The sequence below is a fragment of the Podospora pseudopauciseta genome, chromosome 3 (genome assembly GCF_035222475.1).
Source record: "Podospora pseudopauciseta strain CBS 411.78 chromosome 3, whole genome shotgun sequence".
Taxonomy (NCBI): Eukaryota; Fungi; Ascomycota; class Sordariomycetes; order Sordariales; family Podosporaceae; genus Podospora; species Podospora pseudopauciseta.
In genome coordinates, this window is record NC_085893.1 from 1033989 (window position 1) to 1057124 (window position 23136).

A 23136-nucleotide genomic window follows, 5' to 3' on the forward strand; every position below is an offset into this window, starting at 1 on the left:
ATGGTGTCTGAGCCTACAACATGCCCATACAGTACTAGAAGCTCTGGTCTAGACTGTAAGCCTGCCGGGATGGAAAGCTGTGGTACCTTGGTAACAGAGCGTGGGTGCTGGGAAGGCTCCTAGAGTATAGAAAATCGGCACAGAGAGACGTCTCATCACAGATAGCTGTATGGCATGCCGTCTTGTACCCGATTGGTATACATTGTTGAGAGATACTTGAGGAAAAGTGGCCAACCCATCGGCGATTCTGACGAGGCGGTGATTCTTCCCTCGTGCGGTGCAGGACGGAGCAGGTACACAGGCAGAGCAACCTGGAAGGTTCGGGGCGATCATGGGTCCAGTAAAAGGACAAGCCCGCTTGCGATGCTGTGGACCTAGGTTCAGTGGGCAGGACCGCACACCTTTCCAGACCGTACAAGTAATCGCACCACTGGCAATCTCCTGGTCCAGTGCTCGAGATGGGTAGGTGCTCCGAGAGGAAGAAGGGATTGGAAGGCGTGCACCCACGGTCTGTCTGGTTTACCAAGTCTTCTTCTCCGCTCTTCTGCTCCGTGACAGGTTGACTTTTCCTCTGCAGCCAGCACCGGATCCTGCACCACTAGGGAACTCGAAATCAATAATGACCTCTTGACCTCTCATCTTCGCCGTCCATCGGGCGGGTATTATCCTATTATCTATTCTTGACTCACCACCACAAGTGGCTTACTCCGTACAGGCGATGCCTCTTCAGCTGTACCAGCTGCAGAGAGCCGGGGAAAATGTTCCATCAATTATCTCCTCATTATCAACACGATCATCAACTGCCTCATCTCCTATTACCACCATCAATATCAACAGGTACGTGCTTTCAGGCTCTTTGACACGGGAGACTGGCGTCATCGGTGGCCCTGTGCCCGGCTCCCGTCGATGCGTACATTTCGACGTCACTCTTCGCTACCTACCACTTTTCAGAGAGAAATTGCTAACCGATAGGTGTCTCCAGTCCTACTTTATTATGCTTCCTGTATTTCTTCTCCAGTCCAAGTTCTCAGCACTGCAAAGAGAGACCAAACCGCCCCAACCTCTTCCAGTTGGCTCTCGGCTTGCCATCATCTACAACCACCCAAAGGACGGCCAACTCGGCGATCTCTTGTACAAGATGGTCATTCGATCAACTTCCAACCCATATGGGGGGCATAGTTATGTCTCTGACGATCCTTCCGATTTCCACCCCATATCGCGTCCACGGACAGCATGTCCCACCTTCAGCACAACTCTCAAGACTTCCCTACTGTCTCCAGGGCTGCTGTTGCATTCCACTCTTCTCCCGTCACTGGCGTTGAACTCCTCTCTTGCAAGCATATCATACACTGTGGCTCGGCTCACCAACCGCTTGGAAGCCAAAGACCTGATCTGGCCCCTCGGTCCCCTCCTCAACGCATGGTGGTCCGCCGTGTTTCGGCATCAATTTGCACACCACCCAGTTTCCCTCTTTTCCGCTTACAAGGCCCTCGCTCGCCCTGAGAAGCTTGTTTTGACTGGAGTGACTCTGTGGGGAGGCAGACTCTTTTACCGGGTGCTCTCCCGGATGCTCAAGAGGGAGAAGGGTCGTGACAAGCCCGCCTACGAGTCGCTCAAGCGTCAGCATGGCTTCAGCTGGAACAAGATCTGGTGGAAGAAGTTTGTGCCCGAGATTGGCTGGTTGACCCTCATCAGCCTTCCTGTCGTCACACCTTTCAGACTGGGATACTACTCAGGCGCAGTGATCCAGCAGTCGCTGACGTCAATCACACAGAAGGGCTGGGCTCAAGCCTTGTCAGTCGGCTTGTTTACTATGGGTCTCAGCATGGAAGTCTTGGCCGATTGGCAGTTGGACCGATTCAAGATGGGCAAGGGAATTGGAATTGGCCCTGGCACCAGGAGCCGAGCGGGTAGTCTGGAGAAAGAAAATGGAAATGGCGTCAAGTTTACCCAGCCAGGTTGGACTGTCGAGACAGGAGTGAATGGACGCAGAGTTTCCATCAGCAGAGAGAGGGAGAACCGTGAAGAGAAGATTTGCAAGGAAGGGGTTTGGGGTATTGTGAGACATCCCAAGTAAGTGCCAACCCACTGTCACCACTACCTTCTCATACTGACTTTGTTGGTGCTCACAGCTATCTCGGCGACGCCCTCGTCCACCTGTCGTTTCCACTCATGCTCTATGCGTCCGACCTCCTCACTCCGATCGCCATGCTTGGTCCTCTGGCGAACTACCTCTACCTTCGATGTGTCGGCGGCGACAAGACCGACGAGTACACGCGAACCAGACGATACTCATCTGAGGACGTCAGCAAGAAGATCGAGTTCGACCGCTACCGTCGAGAGCGAAACAGCTTCTGGCCGGACAAGGGCCAGATTCACAATAAGTGGACATGGATCGTGGTCGGCTGTGGCGTGGCGGGCGCACTGATCGAGAGACTAATCATGGGTGTTGTTTGACTTCAGGCTTTGTGCCAGTCATGGTGTTCAGGCGGTCTCGAGGCAACAATCTTCACTGCGAATTCGGGCAGCAGCATTTTCAGGCGTTGAGGCTTGGATTATTGGCGTACGGCATCTTTCATCATTCGCAACTATTCTCATTATCCTCCTCCTCCGGCGACCCCTTTTGACTTGGTTCCGTAGACCATCCTCGGGCCACCTCAAGCCTTGGTTACGTCCACCGTCCTGGTCGATCTCAACCGTTGGTCAGACTATGTCATTGCCAATGTTCCAGGCTGCTCTCTGGTTGGCGACCACCACGACACTTTGCCTCGAGACCTACGGCAGCTCTTTCACCGACACTACCACTTCCATATCACCATCGCTGTTGGCATCGTTACCGTGCAGCTGCTACAAAATTTGCCTTGTCATGTGTATCAAGTGCCTCTCTGTCGCAGCCACGTGCTCCTTCCTCCGCTAGGCAGAACCTGTACTACCTAGTCCGACATTGTCCCAGAAGGTAGCCCCGACAGCTTGGCTAGGCCACGCCTGTTCACAAAGTCGATGGGACTAAACACGCTCAGCCCCAGCCCAAGCCATTCCAGCCATCGACTCTGTCGTGAACCCACACTGCCGTCTAGAATGGCACTTGCTACAACGACAAGGAGCCTCAGAAGGCACGGCACACTCAGCTCGTGCGTAGCAACCATGCCGTTTGCCATCAACAATCTCGAATCTCTCTGTCGGCAGTCAAGAAGTCAGAAGTCCAAGCTATGTTGATCGGCCTTGTCAATGTTTGGTGGACGGGTGGACTTCCAGGCTTGTTTGTCCGGCAGGCTTGTCCCCCCCCCCAATCCTGTCCCCAGCCATATCCCATGTCAAGGCCAATTATGACAACCGTCACGGAAGGCGCCACTTCGAAGGTTAACCCGAGCCTTTGCGCTTTCTGTTAGACATTTTTGTCGCTTTCTGATGAGATTCAAGGCCTCGAGTGACCGGACCGGGCGATACTTGCTCAGTCGCTGTCGCCCTGAATATGTCAAACAGTAGCTGCCAGAAGGACTTCTGGCTGCTTGTGTCCAGTGTTTTTGCTTCCCAACCGAGCTTGTCGGTCGCGACCAAGTGCTGGAACACGACAGATGCGGCCAGATGAGACACAGAACCTGCTTCTTGCCTCCCCTTCACCTCGGCTTCGACAACTTTGGTTCTTTTATCTGCTCAATGACAGCACAGGGATAGTCATTACTTCGCCACCGCCAGGGCAGCACAATATACTTTTGCAGCAGCGTATCGTACTACAGATTTACCGGCCTGCTTTCAAGTTCATGCCTTGCTTCAGCACCCACGCAGCAATTACAGGGCACAGTCGAGCAATCACTGTTCAGGCTGACCCCACCAGCGCAGTATTAGTGCCATGAATGATTATCCGAATTCCTTCGCTTTCCATCTGTTGGTCTTTGCGAAGGGTCCCTCACAACGGACGTGACCGCTGCCCAAACCGCCCTTCACCACTGGCGCCTGAGATATCCAACAGCTGCAGCAATGCTGGCTCCTGTGGTATATATGTTACAGTGTCGGTACCACCACGGTGTCGACAACAGGACCATTTCGAAGGTCCTCACAGCCAGTACGCCTGCGGACATTTTCTACTCCTCTTCATTATTCGAGATGTATCCTTACCGACCCACTCACATCTACCGCTCCCAGGTGGTACAAGGCAAGCTAACGGCCCCATGGGCGCCAACGTTCGACACGAGCTGAAGTTGGCCGTGGCTTGTCACCAGGGTAGCTAAGAAAATGAGTTGAGATGAGATGACCCTCATCTTATCACCCCATGGATCCAGGCCTTCGGCTCATCCCACGGTCTCGTCTTATAGAGGAGATAAAACCGTCTTATCTCATCTAGCCACCCTGCTTATCACGGCTACATTTCCGTCGCGAAATTATGTTTCAGAACCACTGGAGTGCCGCGGGCGGCAGAGGGTCGCCGGCTTCATGCTATGGTATTGCGCGAGCTGCTCCCCCTCACGGACACAGCCGTCCGACTTTTGCTTTCGTGCTTGCCCGCGCCCAGAATCAACGGCGTGACTGGGGCCTTCAGTGGGTGGTAAAGCGACTCGTCACCCCCGCTGGCTCAACACCAGCCACAACCACTCGCCAGACCCGAGGATTTCGCCGGTACTATCCGACCCATCCAACCCAGCATCACCCCCCACACGTGAACAGTGGCGGTCATCAAGCTCGATCTTAACGGGCCAGGTCGTCGTCCCACCGGCTCTCGCATATCCGTGCCCAGCCGTGGCTTGTTGGGACGACAAGGGACGAAATGCTTGCAGGATGTCAACACCAAGGGCATCATGTGCCGTGGGGAGAGGCAGCTCAAAGAGAAATGTAAACGCGGGGGGGGCGAGTTGGAATAGGGCAAGGACATGGCGTTCCGGTAATGTGATTTGGAGGATAGGTGTTTTGGGTACGGTGGAGGTGTTGGTAAGGTAAATAGGACAGTGTATGGTGTATTTTATGGGCATTGCATTGGGTTTGCATTATGGTCTTTCGATCCTCTGTACTATGTTCATTTTATCTCTTATTGTTTTTCATTTTATATCTTGTATTCCTTGTTACTTTTACCTATTTTACTCTTACATGTATTTAGCACATTCTTTTCTCATTGCTATAGTATAAGTAGGGTGTATCAATGTTGGGAACAAAGAGGACGGGGCTGGGCTCCAAAGGAGCATGGATAAACCACTGGAAAGGGGGGGAAGATCCCCAAGGAGCGTGGACGAACCAAGGGAGTTGGAACTGCTCACTTTTGTATTCACATTATTTCTGTTGCACGTTTTGTACCATAGAATGGACAGGATGGAAGAACACTATCTTTGGGACTTGGTCTGCTTGTTTGCATCAATGTCTAGGTGTGGCATGCCCTTGGCGAGTTGTCTTTTGTGACAGCGGTGTAAATCTCCGGGAGTGAACAATGACTGGTGTCTAGTAGTGCCAGTGGCTTGAGTCTGTCTGAGCTATCACATCCCCACTCAAGGTCGAGATTGGTTTGTATTCTGACTTGGTCTCGAGGGAAAATGCAGCACTCCGGTTCCAGACAGCAGTTCGGGAGTGGAATCACCACAACAAAATCATCCACCTGAGTACCTTGCGCAAGGGGTGTTTATTTCTACCTACTGATAACCTAATCTCCAAACTGCGTGTGCTGTCAGAGAGTGAAGGACAAAAAGACAACATCCAGAGAACTGAACAAAACAGAAGTCTAGAATATGTAGCAAATGAAAATTGTAACGAGTGGCTGAAGTTTGTGTTCCACCATACCTAGCTACCTCTACCCAACCCACCACGCCTCCATTTAACGCCTCCTAGTTCGTGGCTTCACTGGCGTTTCTTCACAACGCCATGATTAAAGTCAAATTTCTGTATTACCTGTCAGCAACAATGAATGCTCAAACGAGTCAAGGAAGGATAATACTCACAACAAGCAGACTGATTCCGAATATCGAAAACAAACTGTTCCGCAGTCAACGAACCCCCACCCGCATTCTCCGGCTGCAGGCTCAAGTCCCCAAACACAGTAAAATTGACCAAGCTGTTCTGCGGGTTGGGGGGAGTGAGCCGATAGCTAATGCTGTCCCGGAGAACGTAAGGCTCCGCCGAGCGGGCACCGGTCCACTGCCCGTTGGGGCTGACGTCGGTGATGGCCCCGATGGTGGGCTGGATGGCGTAGTCGCGCGCGGTGAAGAAGGCTGTTATGCCGTTGCTGGGGAGGTAGACCGTCCCGGTTGTCGTGCCGAGGGCGGTGCCGGCTGTGCACTGCCCCACCGGGAAGCTGACTTGGAGGGTGGTGGTGCAGGACTCCTCGCGGGGGCCGGAGGGGAGGGTGACGCCGTAGTTGGGGTAGGTGACTGTGGCGATTTGGTTGGCGTCGTCGTAGAAGATGAACGAGCCTTCGCAGCCTTGGCCGGTTTGGGTCGCGACGCGGGTGAAGACTGCGCGGGGTTGCTGGCGGGCTTCAATGATGGGGCCGGCGAGGGCGGTGGTCGCTTGAAGGAGGAGGGCGGAGGCGGTGGTGTACTTCATTTTTGCGATTGTAAAGGGATCTGGTCGGGAAGAAGACTCTTGGAGGTGGTTTTGAGCAGGAGGTGATGGTGATGATGATGCTGAGTGTTGTCTGAGAAGGTGGGCTTTATACTTGTGTTGACTGCTTGAATGTCGGTGAACATCCAAGCCGTTTCTGTATCTTCTGCTAGGCCTTAGTAAGGGCCGCTAGCTCGTGATGCCTTCGCGCCCTTCCATGTCAATGAACACCGGACATCTCGGCCTTGCATCATCAGCCTTACGCTGTGGCGAAATGCTTGGTGCTGTTGGGTTCTATCCCACACCCGTACAGGGTACCATTGTTGCTAGGACGATATCCCAGTAACGTGGACCTGGGTCTAGGGTAGCATGACTCGATGAACCATCGAAACACGGTGAGGATGATGACAAACGCTTCTTTGGGTGTATCTCGGTGTGTGTCAAGGTATCTCGGCTAGGTCGTGATCTCGGTCCTGCGGAAACCCATGACAACAAAAGCCTATAGACATGGTCAGTTGCGTCTCACCAACTGCGGAGGAGGTGCAAACCAGGAACAATCTCGTCGTGATCGACGATGAATCGGGATTCGGCAAGCATTTGCGTACAATGCTCACCGACTAGTTGATTCTTCTAGGTCAAACAAGCGAGACCTTCCAATTGAAGAACATTTGCTTATGAAGGAAGGGACCTACTGACCTGGTACCCAATGGTGTGGTCAGAACTCGAAGCGCGTATTGAAGTCAGCGGGCGTTCTCTTGTGTAACACCAAAACACGTCTCGATGTTTGGGACTAAAAGAGGCGCATGCTGATGCTTTAGGTCATTTGAACCTCAGTCGGCTTTACCGGGTTCGGTGCGATTCTTGGTCCCAGCCTGAAGAACTGCCAATCGTCAGCTTGATTCCGAGCTTGATGATAGCCTCCATTTTAAGTTGAAACGCGCGGTCAATCGTGCACCCATACGGGTTTCTTACTTGTATCGAGGCACATAGGAAGCACAAGACTGGATACAATATGCCTAGGCGAGTGACCAGTAATGACGCCAACGATCCTTGTTACATTTGATAGCAATAGTATATGTACCGCATATGCGATGGAGTTCCAAGCTTGTAGAGACAGCGAGATCCATGGGATGACAGGGTACGGTACATTCTGTTCAGCTTGCCGCGAGGATAGGTCAGTCCACTGCATGCTCGTCAGTCACTGGTCCACTTATTCGCCGTTTTGATCATTGTAGCCAGAATACATACCCGCTGATGCGCCGCCTCGTTGTAACCCAGGGGAAATGCCATCATTCTGGGCGTGTGTGATCTGTGGTACCCCTTAGGGGGGATCAGTCAGTGCCCCATGGTGCAAATTAGGGGTGATTTTCCATACCTACAGGTAGCCAGCCAGGAACAAGTCCTCCTCTCCTTGCCTTGCATCATCCCACCCTCGATATCGAGTACCTTGCCAAAGCTCAGGCCAGCATGGTCCAAAGCGCCGGTTGATCCTGGTCTTCGTCGCCCGGCGTCATCCCCTCAAGGCTGGTCCAGTCCTCGTTGAAGAGGATATTGGTGAGAAAACAGCGTTTGTTGTAGAGGAACCAGGTACTCGCAGCAACAATCACCCACCACCTTGCCATGTCGGGGTCTGCGAGAAATCGGGTTTCGAAGATGGGCATTTTGTTGATGATTGGGCTGGCTATTGTCTGATCAGCGATTGGTAGAGAGAGCAAGGCCCGGGGAAACGCTTACAGCGGGCAAAAGGGGATCTGATTCGGTGGTGGTGGTGGTAGTGGTGGTGATGGTGGTGATGGTGATGGTGATGGTGATGGTGATAGTTATTGACGGACGAGGAAGTGTGCTTCTAAAAAAGTCCAGGGGAAGGCTGGTGGAAAAGGGGGTGGGGTGCCTGGTGCTGCGGCCTGTGTAAGAGACTTCGGGGGCCCAGGCCTGAGCACATCTCTTCCCCTCACTCTCAAGAGTTGGCAGGTGTACAGGAGGGTCCTGCCTTTTGGGAATCCGGTAGGGTTAAAAGCCCGGTAGCCTTGCACCATATACCCACACACAGGTATCACCTTTATGGATTTTTCATGATTCTGCAAAATCGTTTCTTGATCACTTGCTGGCCAACCCTCTAGCGTTCACCAGCGCCACCCTCCGTTTGTGCACGACATCGTTGTTTCGCTGGCAAGCCCTGGGAAGTGCTTGAACACGCTGCTGAAACCCCCGCCAATCTCGTTCGTGGACGCCGCGGGCGGTAGCCGGTCACAGCAAAACACAGCAACAAGGGACGTGCCGTGGCCCCATCATCATCGGCCACCATATCGGCCGGTAACATATCATCACGCCAAACACTCAGAGCATAAATTCGCGCCCATGAGCTTCTTCTCCCTTAACTTATTCTCTCCTCCCTGGTCCACAACAGCGGGAATCTCCTCGGCCGATGGACAGCCTCAGGTTATTACCACCACTGTTCCGATCCCGATCTGCCAAATCGGTGGCGGTGAGCTGATCCACCACATGCTGTTTAATTCCTTTTGACATCCACTGATCATCTCATGGAACAGGCCAGATTAACGGTTCCCTGCGCGGCTCTGACGGTCCGCCCATGTGGGCCACTAGGTCTCTTGCCTCCCTGCCCTGGACCGCCTCCACCCCCGAATTCTACAGCACAATGTCTACCGTGTCTCTCCATATCCCCAAAATGGCATCAGCACATTCGCTGTATAAGTGCAGACGCGACGATCAAACCCACTGAGCGAGATCCCGCCTTATAAGCTGAGCATTCCATGAACAAGAGCTGCCGAAGGTTGAACGATATCCATGTGGGATCTGGACGAGATCCCAGCACCGAGCTGTGGATCGAGCTGCGTCTCGATGGTTTCGGAGCCGGATATTGATGCAGTGCTCTTACGCAAGGCCCAATGGAGCAGCCAGATGAGCAGAGCAGGGTAGGATTGAATGGTTACACTTGGGCAGGATGGCGACCAGGGCTCTAGGGAGGGGGTTGCGTGGTCTTCCTGCAAAAATATCTCCCTGTACGCTCTTTCAGATATCTCTTCTTTTTGTCGGACCATATCATGAGTTCGGCTACTGGATTCAAATCAATTGGCTGGGTTCCAAACTCAATTACTTGACTGGATAGCATGGCCCTGGAGTATGCTAAAATGGACGAGAAGCCAGGCCTTGAAGTGAAATGTGGTGTCTGCTGTTGTACTTACATCGAAGAGTCAGCTTTACAGGAGCGTTCTGGGAAATGGTTGTAGAGATAGGCCTGAAGGAGTGGTGATTTCGCGAGATGGTATCCGATGATGGATACCCGGACAAGACCACATGTAGGACCTTGGGAGCTGAGCATTCCTTGTGCCTGGTAGCAAAATTTGAACTGAACTTTGTTGGAGCTCTTGCGACAGGCATGAAGTGATCACCACATGGGAAAAACAGCCGTGAAATGGACGAACAAGTTCCTGAGCTTGTTGTAGGTATTTACATTGATAAGTACACATACTTCTAGTCCTACTGCTTGATATTCTCCCCTCCCCAATATCTCCCGCTCTTTCGTCTCAGTGTTGTGTCCTCTTTTCTTCCTTCGTGGCATCAGGATACAATACGGACCCAGTGGTACTGCTTGGTGGTCTGCTCGCACGGGAAAGCCCAACACAACCTGAGCCACCGGCACTGTCTCTCCAACTCAACGAATCCTTCCCATAACCTCCTCGCATTCATCGCGCCTAGTGCCAAGACAAACCGTCTCGCAACAGGGGGGTCCACTGTCCCCAATTTAGTTTTCATCTTTGTCCAGGTCATCCGATGCACCCACAGAAACAACCGGACGTTCCGATACCCCTTTGTTGAAGGTGGTGATGCCGCCCTCCGCGCTCTCTGACGCTCTCCCAATTCCCATCCTGGACCAGGTATCCAGAGACCTACTTGAACACCAACGTTAAAGAAATGTCGGCAGTGTAGAAGGAAAGAAAAAGGAACTGACCAATCTATCACCGATCTCGGAATGATCTCCTATACTCTATAACTCCGCATCTCCAATATGGATCTTGATCTTGTATTCGTCGGCCTCTTTCTTCGCACCTGTCACCCCTTCTCTGCCCTTCTTCTTCCTCCCCCCAGAACTCTCCCAGGATTCGAGTTGGTGAACGAGGTTTCCCCCACACTGGCCCAAACCGTGATTTTGCATGTCTGGCAGATAAAGTAGCTGGGATACTCTCCATCTGCACCCGCCCGGGCTGCTAGTCAATCCATCAGCGACGCCTGGTTCAACTGGAACTCTCTTGCCGGTGAGATAGAAGATGACTCCAAAGACTGCTGTCTCCTTCTTACATAGGTGGTACTTTACAAAGTCTGCATGAATGGATGTTAAGAAGTACATAGAGGGATCATCAAAAAACGACCCATCCCAAATAAACAACAACAGAGCTTTTCACGGGGCGGCAAACACCCGTTAGGTCAAAAAGGACAACACCAGTATTGTCCATCTTCGTTGCCTCCTCCAAAGTCGGAAGTGCACAATGAATGGGTTCTGAAATACCTCAAAGGAAGGCATTTCGACTGGAAGCAATTAAACATAATAAAGAAGGCATGGTAGTAGTTTCTGAGTGCCGGCAAACTTGAGGATTTCCCAGAATAGGCTCCAAATACGTCTGATAGATTTTGAGATGCTACAGGCTTGAAGGTGGATAATAACTCAAACTCCCACCATACCTGACGAGACGTCGATTACTCCAGAGAAAGCATATCGTGGACAGCAGAGAACGAGCCTGCCAGACCTAGTCGAAAACAACACCGAAAAGGAACATCACCCTTGACGATGATATTACTCCCATTGCATCCAATCACCGGGGATCTACCCCAATATCCTCTTCTCCTTCACAGGTTTCTACACTTACAGCGTCTTGTGTCGGCAGTGTATCAACCTCAGCTGCCCGCCAAGCCTAGAAAAGGAAAACGGAAAAGGGGGTGGCACGTGCACAGCCTCGCCAACGCTATCTGGTCACGACTAGTAAGAATGAACAGCAAGATTGGGGAGGCACCCCTCGAAGAAGGGCTGTAAGCGGAAGGGTTGATTTGGTCCTCCGATCAGAAATGCGATAAAATGAAAGCGAACATTCCAACATGCGATTCTTCATGCCACTGACTCGCCTCGTGATGTTGCGTCCAAAAACGCCCGGTTCTCAGTATTGCCCATCATAAACACCGCACTGTGCAAGCAAGTAGAGTCCAAAACGCCGGAAGATCAGTATTCCCCATCATAAAATGCTGCAGTGTGCAATCACCTCTCCATTGACTGCAGGGACTGCTCGGATGTTCCAGAAACTCCCGGGTCATACCCAGGAAAGGCGAGGAGACACGGGAAGACGGCGGGTCGGGGCGGACCGGACTCGGCCGTTGCTGGCGGGCAGGGGCAGACGGGGGCAAAAGATTGTAATAAGCGAGTGCTACAAGTAAAAGGTCAGGTATTCAGTGTCTGTCGAGATGGCAGGAAAGAAAAAATAGTGGAGTAGCTCCAGTTTGACAAGACGATTCCAACGGCTAGGAAGTGGTGGGCTTACGAAACAACGCATTGTACAGGGGAACAAAATACTGCGTGGTGATGTCGAAAAAGAGGCCACTTATTCATCTTTGCCACCGTCGTGGCCACCTCATCGAGAAGCTCCCGCTCCTCGGCGGTGATCTCTTGAACTTCTCGGAAGTCCGCGTCCTCCCCGTGAGTGTACTGGATGACCCGGTCGAAGATGAAATCTAAAACGGGGAGACTGAAGTCTCCCCCGCTGTGAGACAGTTCGTTTCGGCACCAGGTCGGAATCTCACCACACACCGTTGCCCAAGCAGCGCGGGCGGAGGGGCCCGGAGCAGGAGGCGCAGCCGAAGAGGAGCTGGTGGCCCGGATGGGCATGATCTTCTTGAAGTTTCCAGAACAGAAGGCTCGGTTAGAAGTTGGAACTACAAAGGAGGGCATAGAGTTTAGTATCGGCGATGCCGGGAGAGCCTGATTATTGCATCGTTTTGACACAGACCAATCTAGCCCAGAGTGTTTGACAAGGAGATAAATAACACGACATAAAACCTATCGTCAAATCCAGGATCACAGAACGATCATTTGGAGAAGCAACTAGTCTCTCCAACACGGAACGCTCCACCGTCAGCTCATGGCAGTGTCTGTGGACCGGTACCTCACCAAAATCCGGGCTGACCCCCCTACCGTCATCGTCAGTGACCAGATAGAAGGCGAAGGTGAAACTATTCGCTTGCAGTGGATCAATGTGCTTAGAGAAGCCGACTACACCGCCAAGATGGCGGTGTTTTTCCGACTAAACAAACTGGTGCGTCTTCGCCTTATGTCCACTTACCTATCAACTTTACAAATAGCACGAGCATCCACTAACCCCATCGTTCAGATCATCGACAACGCACTCCACACAGCCGGAGAGAACAACGCCAACGAGCTCCGAGGCTTCTTGTTCCTCATGGCCCTGTCCGTTGCACACGAGCTGATCCACACCTTTGTCGGGTTCCTCACTGGAGATGGCGGGCGAGACACGCCCGACAGCATTCGCTAACCTCTCGGCCCAGTCCGGCAGAAAGGAGAGTCAGGGAACTTCTGGGAAGGAAATTTGCTTCGCTGCAGGACCCAGGCCTGCTTCAACCCGAGAAACCGGCGCGGTACCCGCCAGGTTGGTGACATGGTTGGGGTCTTCACAACGCAGAATACAGGTCGCGCCGTGAGCGAGGCTTGGATGCATGACTGCTTAGGGCTGAGTGAGTCTCCCTCCACCCCCTTTACTCCTCATCCTGATACTAATCATCATCTTCGGACTGGAAAGACTTTATTTTTCCCGTCGATCTGACCGGACCGTCGCAAAACTGCACCAATCGCACAAAGATGGAGGGCACCGCACAGAGAAAGACATGGAAGGACAGACTTCAGTATCGCGGTGACTATACGCCCCTCATGACAGCGATCAACGACACGCCTCTGCATAGGATCAGCTCCTCTGCTCTTCGTGACATTATGCAAACTGCTGCAAACCCGGCTTACATCAAAGTCCGGGCATGAGCGCCGCGCACGACATGGGTAGGTAGGTAAAGGTGGATTATTCTTTGGCTTGGTCTTTTTGGGTACCTGAAGTTTGGAGTTTGCGGATTTGATCGAGATAGGTTGTATTCTGAGAGAGTAGGTAATTCAAGTTGAAATAGCACCAAACTGCTTCTGCCCCTTGGTAACTCAAAAGGTCAGCAACGTCTGAATTTCAAGGTAACAAGGACGAGAGGACCTTTGCGGAGCCCCTGTTTTTATCTTACCAGCGGCCTCCTCCATACCTATTTACTTACCCTGCCTATAAGAGACCTTAAAGGAAAATTAATAAGCCTTTAAACTATCTTTTAAAGGCTTTGAACTATCTTCAAGGGCCTTTTGATTGTTTTTAGGGGTTATTACATATTTTTAACGCATAAAAATTGTTCTTCGAAATATGGTTAAATTCATCATAAAGGGGGCGTTGGTTGGATAAATAAATAGAGGGCTCAGTAAAGGTTCTCTGATAGATACACCTAACCACATCCATATCCCCCTTCATCGTAAGTATTATCCCCTCCACTATAATACTTAAGGACCATCCATCAACCCAACAATAAATATCTCAACCTTATTAGAGAGATCCCAACGCCATCACGGTAACAACTAACCAGACCCAACCCCCAAATCATCACTCCTCCCGGAACCACCATCCGTATCAAACCTCGCCTCGTCCATATTTCGCACAAACGTCACAAACCACCTCACAGTATGGACATGATTCAACACACTGACTCTTTCATCCACAGTATGAATCTTTCCCAGTCCCACCTCGTCATCAGCGTCGTAGCCGGGCGCAAATCGAAAGATGTGCCTCGTCAAGTTCCAATAAAACCTCGTGTCGGTGTTGCCTGTCATGATCCCAGGGGTAACAATGACGTTCTTGCCGTAGACAGCACGAACCGTGCCGGCTAGTGTTGTGAAAGGGCTGTTTGTTGAGCCGTCTGCTGGGGTGATGGGGGCTACCTCCAGTTTGTTCACCGTTGACGAGAGGTGGATCGAGTTGGGCTCCTCTTGCGAGTCATCAAAGGCGTGAAGGGTGAGGTTGTATTTCTTTGCGATCTCGTCACCAATAGAGGTGAGACGGTCCGTAACAATCTTTGTGGTCTCGCCGATATTGATACGGTGGTTGACTGTTACCGTAGCGCGCTCGGGCAGAGCGTTGGTTTTAATGCCGCCCGAGATGACGTCCACTGCTTGGGAGGTTTGCATCAGGTACTTGATTGCTGGGCCTTGCTTGGCGGCTTCGAGCGCGAGACGGTCGGGCTTGTTCCTACAGGTAAGGAAAAAGGAAGGCTTTTTGAATGCGTTGTCCGCCAGGAGCTTCTTGAGTTTCTTCGGGAAGTTATCCGAGTAGCCGGCGCCGCACTGCAGCTGCGAGTAATAGGGGTTCTCCTCGACTAGGCGTGTTGGGTACTGTTCGGACTCGATCTTGGTGATGAGCTCGCTGAGAACGCCGATGCTCGTGTGGTCGGAAGGGATGGAGGAGTGGCCACCTGGCATTCGGACGGTGATTTTGACGTCGACGTAGCCTTTCTCGGCTGTTCCGGGCTTCGCAAAGAGGGTGCCCCATGTCTCTTCGAAGCCGGCGCCTTCGTCAACAATGACAGCGACACCATCCTTGCCGTATCTCTCCTGAAGGAAGGCAGAAAGGGCCGATGCTCCTCGTCTCCCGGATACCTCTTCGTCAAAGCCAAAGGACAGGATAATCGTGCGTTTGGGTTGAAAATTGGCTTCTAAAAGGAGTTGAAGGGTTTCCAGCAACGCGATGAGGGTGTTCTTGCAGTCAGCAGCCCCACGGCCCCAGACGTATTTGCCATCATAGGCACCGCTCCTACAAAATGTTAGCAATTGGATTGATGTTTTCCCTTGACCAAGCCTACCAGGGCGGGTGGGTCCATGATCCGATCGTCTCTGGTGGCACGGGTACGGTATCCTGATGGGCCATCAAAAGCGTGGGTTTCAGGCTATCGTCACTGCCCTTCCATGTGTACAGCAGACCATGAGTGTTGACCTTTTCAACCTGCAGTTTCTCGTGGATCAATGGGAAGGTCAAGGCCAGATAGCCATGAAACTTGAAGAACACTTCCCATCTTGGATCCCGACCAACTTCACCCATGTCATCGAAAGATTCTGTCTTTATCTGGACAGCGCGGGAAAGACGGTCAACGCTGGCGTTCCTGAACGCGTCGCCCTCGATGATGTCAACGAGCTTGTCGAGGTCTTCGTTTTTGGCAGGGAAGTGCGGTTCTGGTTGGGTGCATTGATCCTTGAAATCGGGCTCGCGGAGGAAAACAAATAGGAGTGGGCGGTCCACCAGAATTGAGAGACCGCACAAGGCCAGGACGAAACCCCAGAGAATATACCAACACGAAGTCTCCCTGGTGGCGATGCGCATTCTATTTTGGCGCGCGTGTGTTGGAGGGGGAGACAGATGCTGTCTGTCGGCCATGGCTTCGCGCGTCTTCGCAGACGCTGTCTCCAGCTTTTCGTACATGTTGTCTGCCATTTTTGTTGCTGATGACGGCGATGGCGATGAATGGATGGAGGAGAATTACGATGATGTGTGGCGGGTGAGATGACGCTTGAGACGCTGTGGGGCCCCTGAATCGCCGCTGAGCGGGGATAGTGAATCAATTGCCGAATTATTTGTCGTCAATGAAACGGTGCTGTCCAATCATATCACTCAATTCATGCTACGAGGTGAGCGAAGGGATAACAAACAGCAACGAGTAGCCATTAACGTGAGATGTTTTGTAGGTAGATTTGTCATCAGCTATCGTTTGCCTAGAGAAAGAATTTACCTGAGGCATGATATCGCAAGCTGTGAAGCTTTATACCAAGAAATATGTTCATAAGCTCTTGTTTCTGAAAGTTATGAAACATCATGTATAGGATTTGACATGGCTTCATGACATGACCTCGGCACGGCATTATTTCAACATTTACAAATCGAGAACTCATGAAGCGAGGGGGCTCAAGTGTGATAACCAGACTGCCAGTCCATGAGAGCTTGTTCAGTCTTATAACCATCAACCACCTTCTAGCAGTCCGAGTGAGCAATAAGCAGGACCTGCCTAGTCTAACCACGGTGCCGGAGCTCATGCTTGCCCCTTCAGCGGGCTTCGCACAGTCTGAAGACCAAATGGGCTTGACCACTGGCAAGCAGAGAGCACTCGTCGAGAGCCGAGAGCAAGCTGGATGACCCGGACGTGCACCTGCCTTTCTTGCAAGCCCTAGGTACGTACCTACTAGGATAGGAAAGAAGGTCAGCCACCGATTACACTAGGGCATTCTATTGTTTTCCCCACAAAATTGCAACCACCCCTCGCACCCTTTCCCTCGCACCTTTGTCCCACTCAACCTACTCGTCTTCCTCTCTCTCCTCTTCCACATCAACAACGCAACATGCCACAAGCCTCAAGTTCTTGATCCGGGCACTCTCTCAGCATCCGTCGTTCGTGGACCTGCTGTTTGCAGTGCCGAAGTGAGACATTCCTGTACTATCTCCTCGACGGAAAGGAAGATGCTGACGACTAGCCTGTCTCCAGACCACGACAGACAATGATTTGCCTCTCGTGTTTCCAAGAGATCATCATTCAAAAGAGCGACATCAACCAGATCATGCCGCGGATGGAGAAGCAAGCATTCTCCCGGCCATCGTTGCATTGCTGAACCCATCGCAACTCACAATGTCCTCCGGTGCTTGACGCACACCCTCGAGATGTGGACGCCTCGGAGCAGCGGGATCGACCTCCATCGCCTGGAGGCCAGGAAGAAGCTGATCAAAGAGTCCCAGCCAAAGTTGTGGGTCCCTCGGTACACTAGTCAGGTCCGAGGTGTTGTGGGAAGGGGAAGCCAGCTTGCCTCGCGGAAGTGGCGTGTACATGTACAAGAGGAGGACAGGATGATTTTGTGGTATTGTGTTAGAAAGTAGGAGCATCATGTATAATCGACTACCATCATTCACTTGGCCCTCTAGATCCTTCCACTGCCTTTCGTGATGTTTTGGATTGCTTGTTCTTTGTTGGACCTAGGTAATCGCCGAGTAGTGCCTAGAAAACATGCAGCACCCCACCGCTCCAAAGGCAGCCACACCACGTGATCGACTCAGGGGCCATTCATTTCCACGAACGCGCTATTCTGTTTCTCATCTCAACTTCACATCACCAGCCATCCATTCACCCACCATGAAGTCGCTTTTCTCATCCCGCCGCAAGCCGCCAGTTCAGATTCCCACTGATACGCAAGACCTTTTTGCTCATCTCCCGACTGAACTCATCATCCTCGTCCTCGAACAACTCAACACCTCCAGCGACATCATCTCGGCCCTCCACGTCTGTCGCAACTGGCGTGACATTCTCCTCTCTCCAGAGATATGGCCCTCCATCGCCGACCGCCTGGTGCCAGGCCTCACCACCCACATCCGCGAGAGAAATTGTTCAGTCAACCTCCATGCCCAGGCCAAGGTATTCCAGGCCGCCTTGAACCTCCACCACCTCTACCAGTCCGGGCTCTTTTCCTACGCTCGACACCACGTCGTGCGTGTAAATGATGGTTCTTTTACTCTTTCAAAGCAGGTCTCGGTCGAGTCGGGGGGTGTGCACTCCCTTGCTGAGGTCCCCGGTCTTGATCCGTTGTCGGAAGAGCTGCATGTAACTCACGTAAGACTTTACAGCCATGGGAGGATTGCCTGGTGGCCTGAGGCGTGGCACTTACCTTACTTTGCGGTGGTGGATGATTTGAGGGCTAGAGTGAGGAGGATGTTTCTCTTTCCTGGGCAGGCTGAGCTCAGGGGGGAGGATCGGAGACGGGGGTGGAAGACTGCGTTGGGGGAGAAGTTGTTTGTTCTTGGGCAGGAGGACGCGGGGGTGTGTGTGTGGCATTTGGAGAGGGATGAGATGAAGTTTGCGGAGCTGCCGGGGGGGTTTGACAGGTGTGTTGTGGATGGGGAGAGGTTGTTGTTCATTGGGCGGAGGAACGCCGAGGTTTGGCTGTGGGAGTGGGCAGGTGAACAAGGGGTGAGAGAGATTGATGTGGCGAGGGATGAACCTAGGTATGTGCCTGGGCCGGTGAGGATGGGTGGGCAGATTGTGCAAGGGTACCCGAGGCCGGCGCCGAAGTTGGGGTTGAGGTTTCAGGATACGGATGTCAAGGTTGATTTCATTCTGCATCCGAACGACTGGAGGGTGATTTTTGTGGTGACGTGGGATGAGGCTGATTTGGTGGTGAGTGAGTTTTATGAAGGGTGCATGAGGGCACGGATGGTATGCCCGCGCGAACATCTTGCGTATCGGGGGATGGTGAGATCGAGGACTGATAATGCGGTGCATTATCTGCGGACTGATAGATGTGATGGGCGTGGGGGATATGTTCTCATGACAGCTTGGGTTGGGGAGGAGCCGATGTGTGATGCTGGGCATAGGGGGAGCATAGTGTCTGTCTGCTTCAACGTCCACACCTCGGAGTTCAGCGCGCTTGTTCACCACGCATCATATCAACGAACGCCTGCTGCGCATCTCTGGGATGGCTTGCTGGCTGTCAGGGTGGCTGGAGAGGACCAAAATGGTCTTAAACCCGTCGTCGCACTTTTGAAGCCCTGTGATGCAGACGAGGGCAACGAGGCGACCTCACAACCGGGGAATCCGATGCCAGTACGCCTGATCAAGCAACCATCCAACACTATCACTCCAGTAGAGGGGAATATGACCTTTGTGAGTGAGGATGGCGAGATTCGGCCGCGCGCACAGTCTCTCCATGGTATGGCACATGCTTTCGAGGCTGGCGGGGATGCCCGGCAAGCAGGCACAGATGCGATGAAAGCTGAGTGGCTGAGTGGAGATGACAAAACACTGGTTTATGTTGCCGGAAGGGATTATACGGTGTGGATGTTTGGGGAGGATGGTATTCCCAAGGAGAAGAAGGAGGTTCGCCTGTGGAAGGAGAGGTTCAAGAACGCCATTGCTAGCACGGGGCGTGGAACGAGGGCATAGTGAGATGTGTGAGATGATGGGACGGGAAGGTTTGGTTGGATAACTTCTCGATTTGCATATTCGTATGGACTTCAATCTTTAGAATAAAAATAGGCTCTCCCGCCTTCAAGAACGAACCTTTCTCGAGACCATGGCATTCCAAGAGCAGGGCATTTCAATGTCTTCTGTTCCATGGTGGTGATAATGTGACAGCTGCAGCAAGCGACACTCTTTGGCACTGTCAATGCTCCGCAGGCTTATTAAAGCGGGACCGAGTTTGACCCTTCGACGAAAATTTGCTGGCCACAATTCATCGGACCAATACCCACCATATGCCCTGATCCTCCTGCTCGATTCTGGGTGTACCTTCCTTCCTGATTGTGATTTCTCGTCCGGGCACCAGGCTGCTGAGGAATGGCGTGCCCGTCGTTACACCCGACTACTCTGCCATCGGCAAGTGTGCGTGTCTGGGCACGGACCTGGTGTTTGTAAAAATTCTGAACGATGGCGGTGTTGCTTTATCTCGGACAGAACCCCTTGGTTTATAACTCGCCTGCGGATGTCTCCATCTATCCGAACCTTCTCACTCAGATCAGTTGCCTGGAGACCATCACATCAAGACACTCGCGTCTACGACAATGATGCCTGCCATGACAGTGTTGATCTTTTGAAAGTCCACGCTATTGCCGTTCAAATAGGTATCTACCTGTAAGCGGGAGTTTCCACGGACACCAGCAAGAAATCCCACAAACCCCCCACACGTTCTTCAACCGATAGAACCGACCGTCATTCTCGCCATCCGCAAGTAAAGTGTGTCATCTTGGTATAGACGGTCAGGGCCGCGAAGAATTGCAAGGTGCTACTTCTCTCGACGGGTAGAGACGGCTCGATCTGTGGCACGCCCTCGTTATCAGCGGTTTGGAGCTTCCACAGAAACCTTCTCAGAGTCATGACAGCATCTCGGAGATGCGAGAAATTTGTCATGTGGTTGAAAGAGTCATCATCGCAAGGCACCATCTTATCCACTCGTCCGTGCCTTACTTGTCTGCCCTGGCTTTCCTGTCAACCGAAACTCTTTAGGTCTGGGTTCCTTGGTGGTTCATGATCACCGTTTGAGCAAGTAGATTCGTGATCTAATGAGGCAAAGTGCTCCGTAATAAAGATTAGATATGACCATGAGAGGAAGCAACTGCCCTGCGTCTCTGCAACCACACACACCCAAATGACGGAGTTACTATAGCCACCCCGGGCCTGGATCAAGTCTGCCAGTGGCCACCGGGGGTTAGTGGCTCATGCCTGGACCCGTGCGTTCCTCCCTAGTCTCTCGCCCTTGCCCACACACAACTATGTTAGGAAATTGGAAAATCTCGTACCTTAGATTTCCTTCCACCTCCGCTTCCTGTTCCTCCAAACGTTTTACCGCTTCATCTGCCTTCTCCTGCCTCCTCGTTGAAATTCGTGTGTTCCTTCCAGAGATCACCAAAGTAAAACCTTTGTCTGAGAGGATGTGGCCGAGCTCCACGATGAATTGTTCTTTTCTTCAGTTCCCCAGAATATCTCGCCATTAACAAGATGCCTCGCAATCGTCACGGGATGGCCTTCTCTCTGCCAGAGCCAGTCGAGATTCCGGTCTTGCACGCTGTGCTCGTGGTGTTGCCTCGGCAGTCTGCTTTCTCCAAGAGCCAGAGAGAATACATCATTGCTCAAGGACAGGCTGGCCGTGGGTTTTAGTACCTATTAAGTTGTTTTCTTCTGTCTCTACCGTAACACATCAAGCCTTCTTCTGGGACTGATTCAATGGTTAGATTGGATGCTTGACGTGCTGCTCGCCCACTTCTTCGACATTCCCCCTATGGACGCCAAGACCTGGTACCTCTATATTCAGCGCTTCATCGAAAACTAGATATAGGTTCTGCTGTGTTGAGGTTTCGATTGGTCCACTGCTAATCAACCATGGACGACCTAGAATACCTCCATGTTGACGACGCTGAACCCACCTTGTCGCTTCAGGGAGGTTATTCCACACGACACAATCCTTGAATTTTCAAGCCCTCTTTTGTACCAATCAATTGGCCGTGCTCTCGTCTAGAGCTATCCTCGGCAGTCGCCGTGCATGGCTGTCTGCAATTGAAATTGTGTTCTTCTCGGTAGGTGGAAGGCTTTGCATTGACGCTTTTCCCTTGGCTCCGACTAATCCCTAGTAACAGGGAATTGGCACAAATGGCTCCAATCCTGCAATCAAACTTCCGTCCCTGATAGGTTTGGCCATTTCTGCGTCGCATGGCAGACCGATCCTGCCACACAGACCGAACCTTGCCATGCCTTGCCGACCCTGCCTGCGAACCGACCCTGGGTTATGAACTAGGTACCACTTCCTACATCTGCAGGTATGATTCCGTCTTGATCTGGCCCATCCTGAGGATCGAAAACTTACCACAATCCCTGTTTGTGACAGATTGTGCTTGAAAGGTTGCAAACAAGGCTCGCACCTTCCCATCAACGCGAACTGCGCTGTGATTCTGATCTCTAGTAGGTTACCAGTCCTCCCCACTTTGGAGCGTCATAAGACTGTCAACTGACCTTTGTTTGTGCATAGAAACGAAAGGAAGCAGGTTATGCGTATGCACTATGCCGTGCCAGCGTGGGTATCTCAGTCTCTGGGGCCCCAGCACGCATAATTGGTCGTCCCGGACAGTTTTCCCTCTCAAGGCCATTGCCGTTTGAAGCCCTGTGAGTGCACATGGGAGAACCCTGGATGATCGACGAGGCGCGAGTCTGAACAGCAAGGTCACCGGCGTTTGTGGGCGACAACGACAACAACAAGAACAAGTGACGGGCATAGCCCAAAGGGGTCTTGTCAACGTTCGACACCGCCCATAATCAAAAGTCAGCAACCGAGACCTATGTCGAGCCCGAGCGCATGGCCTGTCCCTCCAAGCTTCATATGCAAGTCCGCCGGTCGGTCTCGTGTTGTTCAGCTTGGGTTGTTGACCAAGATAGAGCGTTATTTCTCTCTCGTACTCACCCGAAAGATCTTTCCCGCAGAGTGCCCAGCCCGGCGACATCACGTTGCCCTGGCTGGTGCCCTCAACGCCGAATACATCGAGCCCTCCGAAGTCATGCGGATGGACAAAGCAGCCATCCAAGCATTAGAACTCCTCCGCAACTCGCGGTGCGTTGGTTGGCATGCAGTGGTGGAAGACATGTTTTTCGACGGTCTGGCTGCAAGTGATGGAAAAGTCGTCCTTTTTCGACGTGGGATCCGGAGAGCTGGCGTTGGCTCACGAAGAATGTCCTCCAGCCGATGACGAACCGGGAGGAGATCAACCTCCACCACGACGCGGTGGAGATTCTGTGTGGCGACGAAGATGTGTTCCGGAAGCTGAGAGATTGGTTGAAGGGGTTCGAGAGACCTGTGTTGGACTTCTTTGCCATCAAAGCCGTAGTGGCTGAGACCTCTGGCCAACTGCTCAAAGGAACAGTGTTCCTTGACGGTGGTCTTGGAACCACCCTCGAAACAATCCATTGCGTTAAGTTCTCCGAGTCGACGTCCCTGTGGTCTTCCCACCTTCTTTT

General features: G+C 52.3%; 6 protein-coding genes across 6 annotated transcripts; 3 read left to right on the plus strand and 3 right to left on the minus strand.

The window, feature by feature from the left end:
- The first annotated feature begins 492 nt into the window (after positions 1–492).
- On the plus strand, positions 493–4294 carry QC763_302910 (uncharacterized protein). Its single transcript, XM_062910739.1, has 2 exons — positions 493–2073; positions 2133–4294. Exons 1-2 carry the CDS (start codon positions 719–721, stop codon positions 2455–2457), a joined length of 1680 nt encoding a protein of 559 aa, XP_062766704.1. The 5' UTR covers positions 493–718; the 3' UTR covers positions 2458–4294.
- A 1262-nt stretch (positions 4295–5556) lies between these two features.
- Positions 5557–7361, minus strand: QC763_302920 (uncharacterized protein). Its single transcript, XM_062910740.1, has 2 exons — positions 5920–7361; positions 5557–5859 (listed from the first exon to the last, which is right to left on the minus strand). Exons 1-2 carry the CDS (start codon positions 6520–6522, stop codon positions 5818–5820), a joined length of 645 nt encoding a protein of 214 aa, XP_062766705.1. The 5' UTR covers positions 6523–7361; the 3' UTR covers positions 5557–5817.
- Positions 7362–11785: 4424 nt separating this feature from the next.
- On the minus strand, positions 11786–12409 carry QC763_302936 (uncharacterized protein; the record flags this gene model as incomplete). Its single annotated transcript, XM_062910741.1, has 2 exons — positions 11786–11904; positions 12130–12409. 2 exons carry the CDS (start codon positions 12407–12409, stop codon positions 11786–11788), a joined length of 399 nt encoding a protein of 132 aa, XP_062766706.1.
- Positions 12410–12662: 253 nt separating this feature from the next.
- On the plus strand, positions 12663–13073 carry QC763_302938 (uncharacterized protein; the record flags this gene model as incomplete). The annotated part of the gene is made up of 2 exons (XM_062910742.1): positions 12663–12836; positions 12912–13073. 2 exons carry the CDS (start codon positions 12663–12665, stop codon positions 13071–13073), a joined length of 336 nt encoding a protein of 111 aa, XP_062766707.1.
- Positions 13074–13971: 898 nt separating this feature from the next.
- QC763_302940 (uncharacterized protein) lies at positions 13972–16274 on the minus strand. Its single transcript, XM_062910743.1, has 2 exons — positions 15472–16274; positions 13972–15422 (listed from the first exon to the last, which is right to left on the minus strand). Exons 1-2 carry the CDS (start codon positions 16095–16097, stop codon positions 14195–14197), a joined length of 1854 nt encoding a protein of 617 aa, XP_062766708.1. The 5' UTR covers positions 16098–16274; the 3' UTR covers positions 13972–14194.
- A 1504-nt stretch (positions 16275–17778) lies between these two features.
- On the plus strand, positions 17779–19581 carry QC763_302950 (uncharacterized protein; the record flags this gene model as incomplete). Its single annotated transcript, XM_062910744.1, has 1 exon — positions 17779–19581. The coding sequence occupies one exon, from the start codon at positions 17779–17781 to the stop codon at positions 19579–19581; it is 1803 nt and encodes a 600-aa protein (XP_062766709.1).
- Positions 19582–23136: the final 3555 nt, after the last annotated feature.

Excerpts from the sequence above, each read along its gene's own strand:
- QC763_302910 (XM_062910739.1), top strand. The coding sequence starts at position 719 with ATGCCTCTTCAGCTGTACCAGCTGCAGAGAGCCGGGGAAAATGTTCCA. Across the intron at positions 2,074-2,132 it reads GGTATTGTGAGACATCCCAA|CTATCTCGGCGACGCCCTCG; the intron begins GTAAGTGCCAAC and ends TGGTGCTCACAG.
- QC763_302920 (XM_062910740.1), bottom strand. The coding sequence starts at position 6,522 with ATGAAGTACACCACCGCCTCCGCCCTCCTCCTTCAAGCGACCACCGCC. Across the intron at positions 5,860-5,919 it reads TTCGGAATCAGTCTGCTTGT|AAATTTGACTTTAATCATGG; the intron begins TGTGAGTATTAT and ends CAGGTAATACAG.
- QC763_302940 (XM_062910743.1), bottom strand. The coding sequence starts at position 16,097 with ATGGCAGACAACATGTACGAAAAGCTGGAGACAGCGTCTGCGAAGACG. Across the intron at positions 15,423-15,471 it reads TCATGGACCCACCCGCCCTG|GAGCGGTGCCTATGATGGCA; the intron begins GTAGGCTTGGTC and ends AACATTTTGTAG.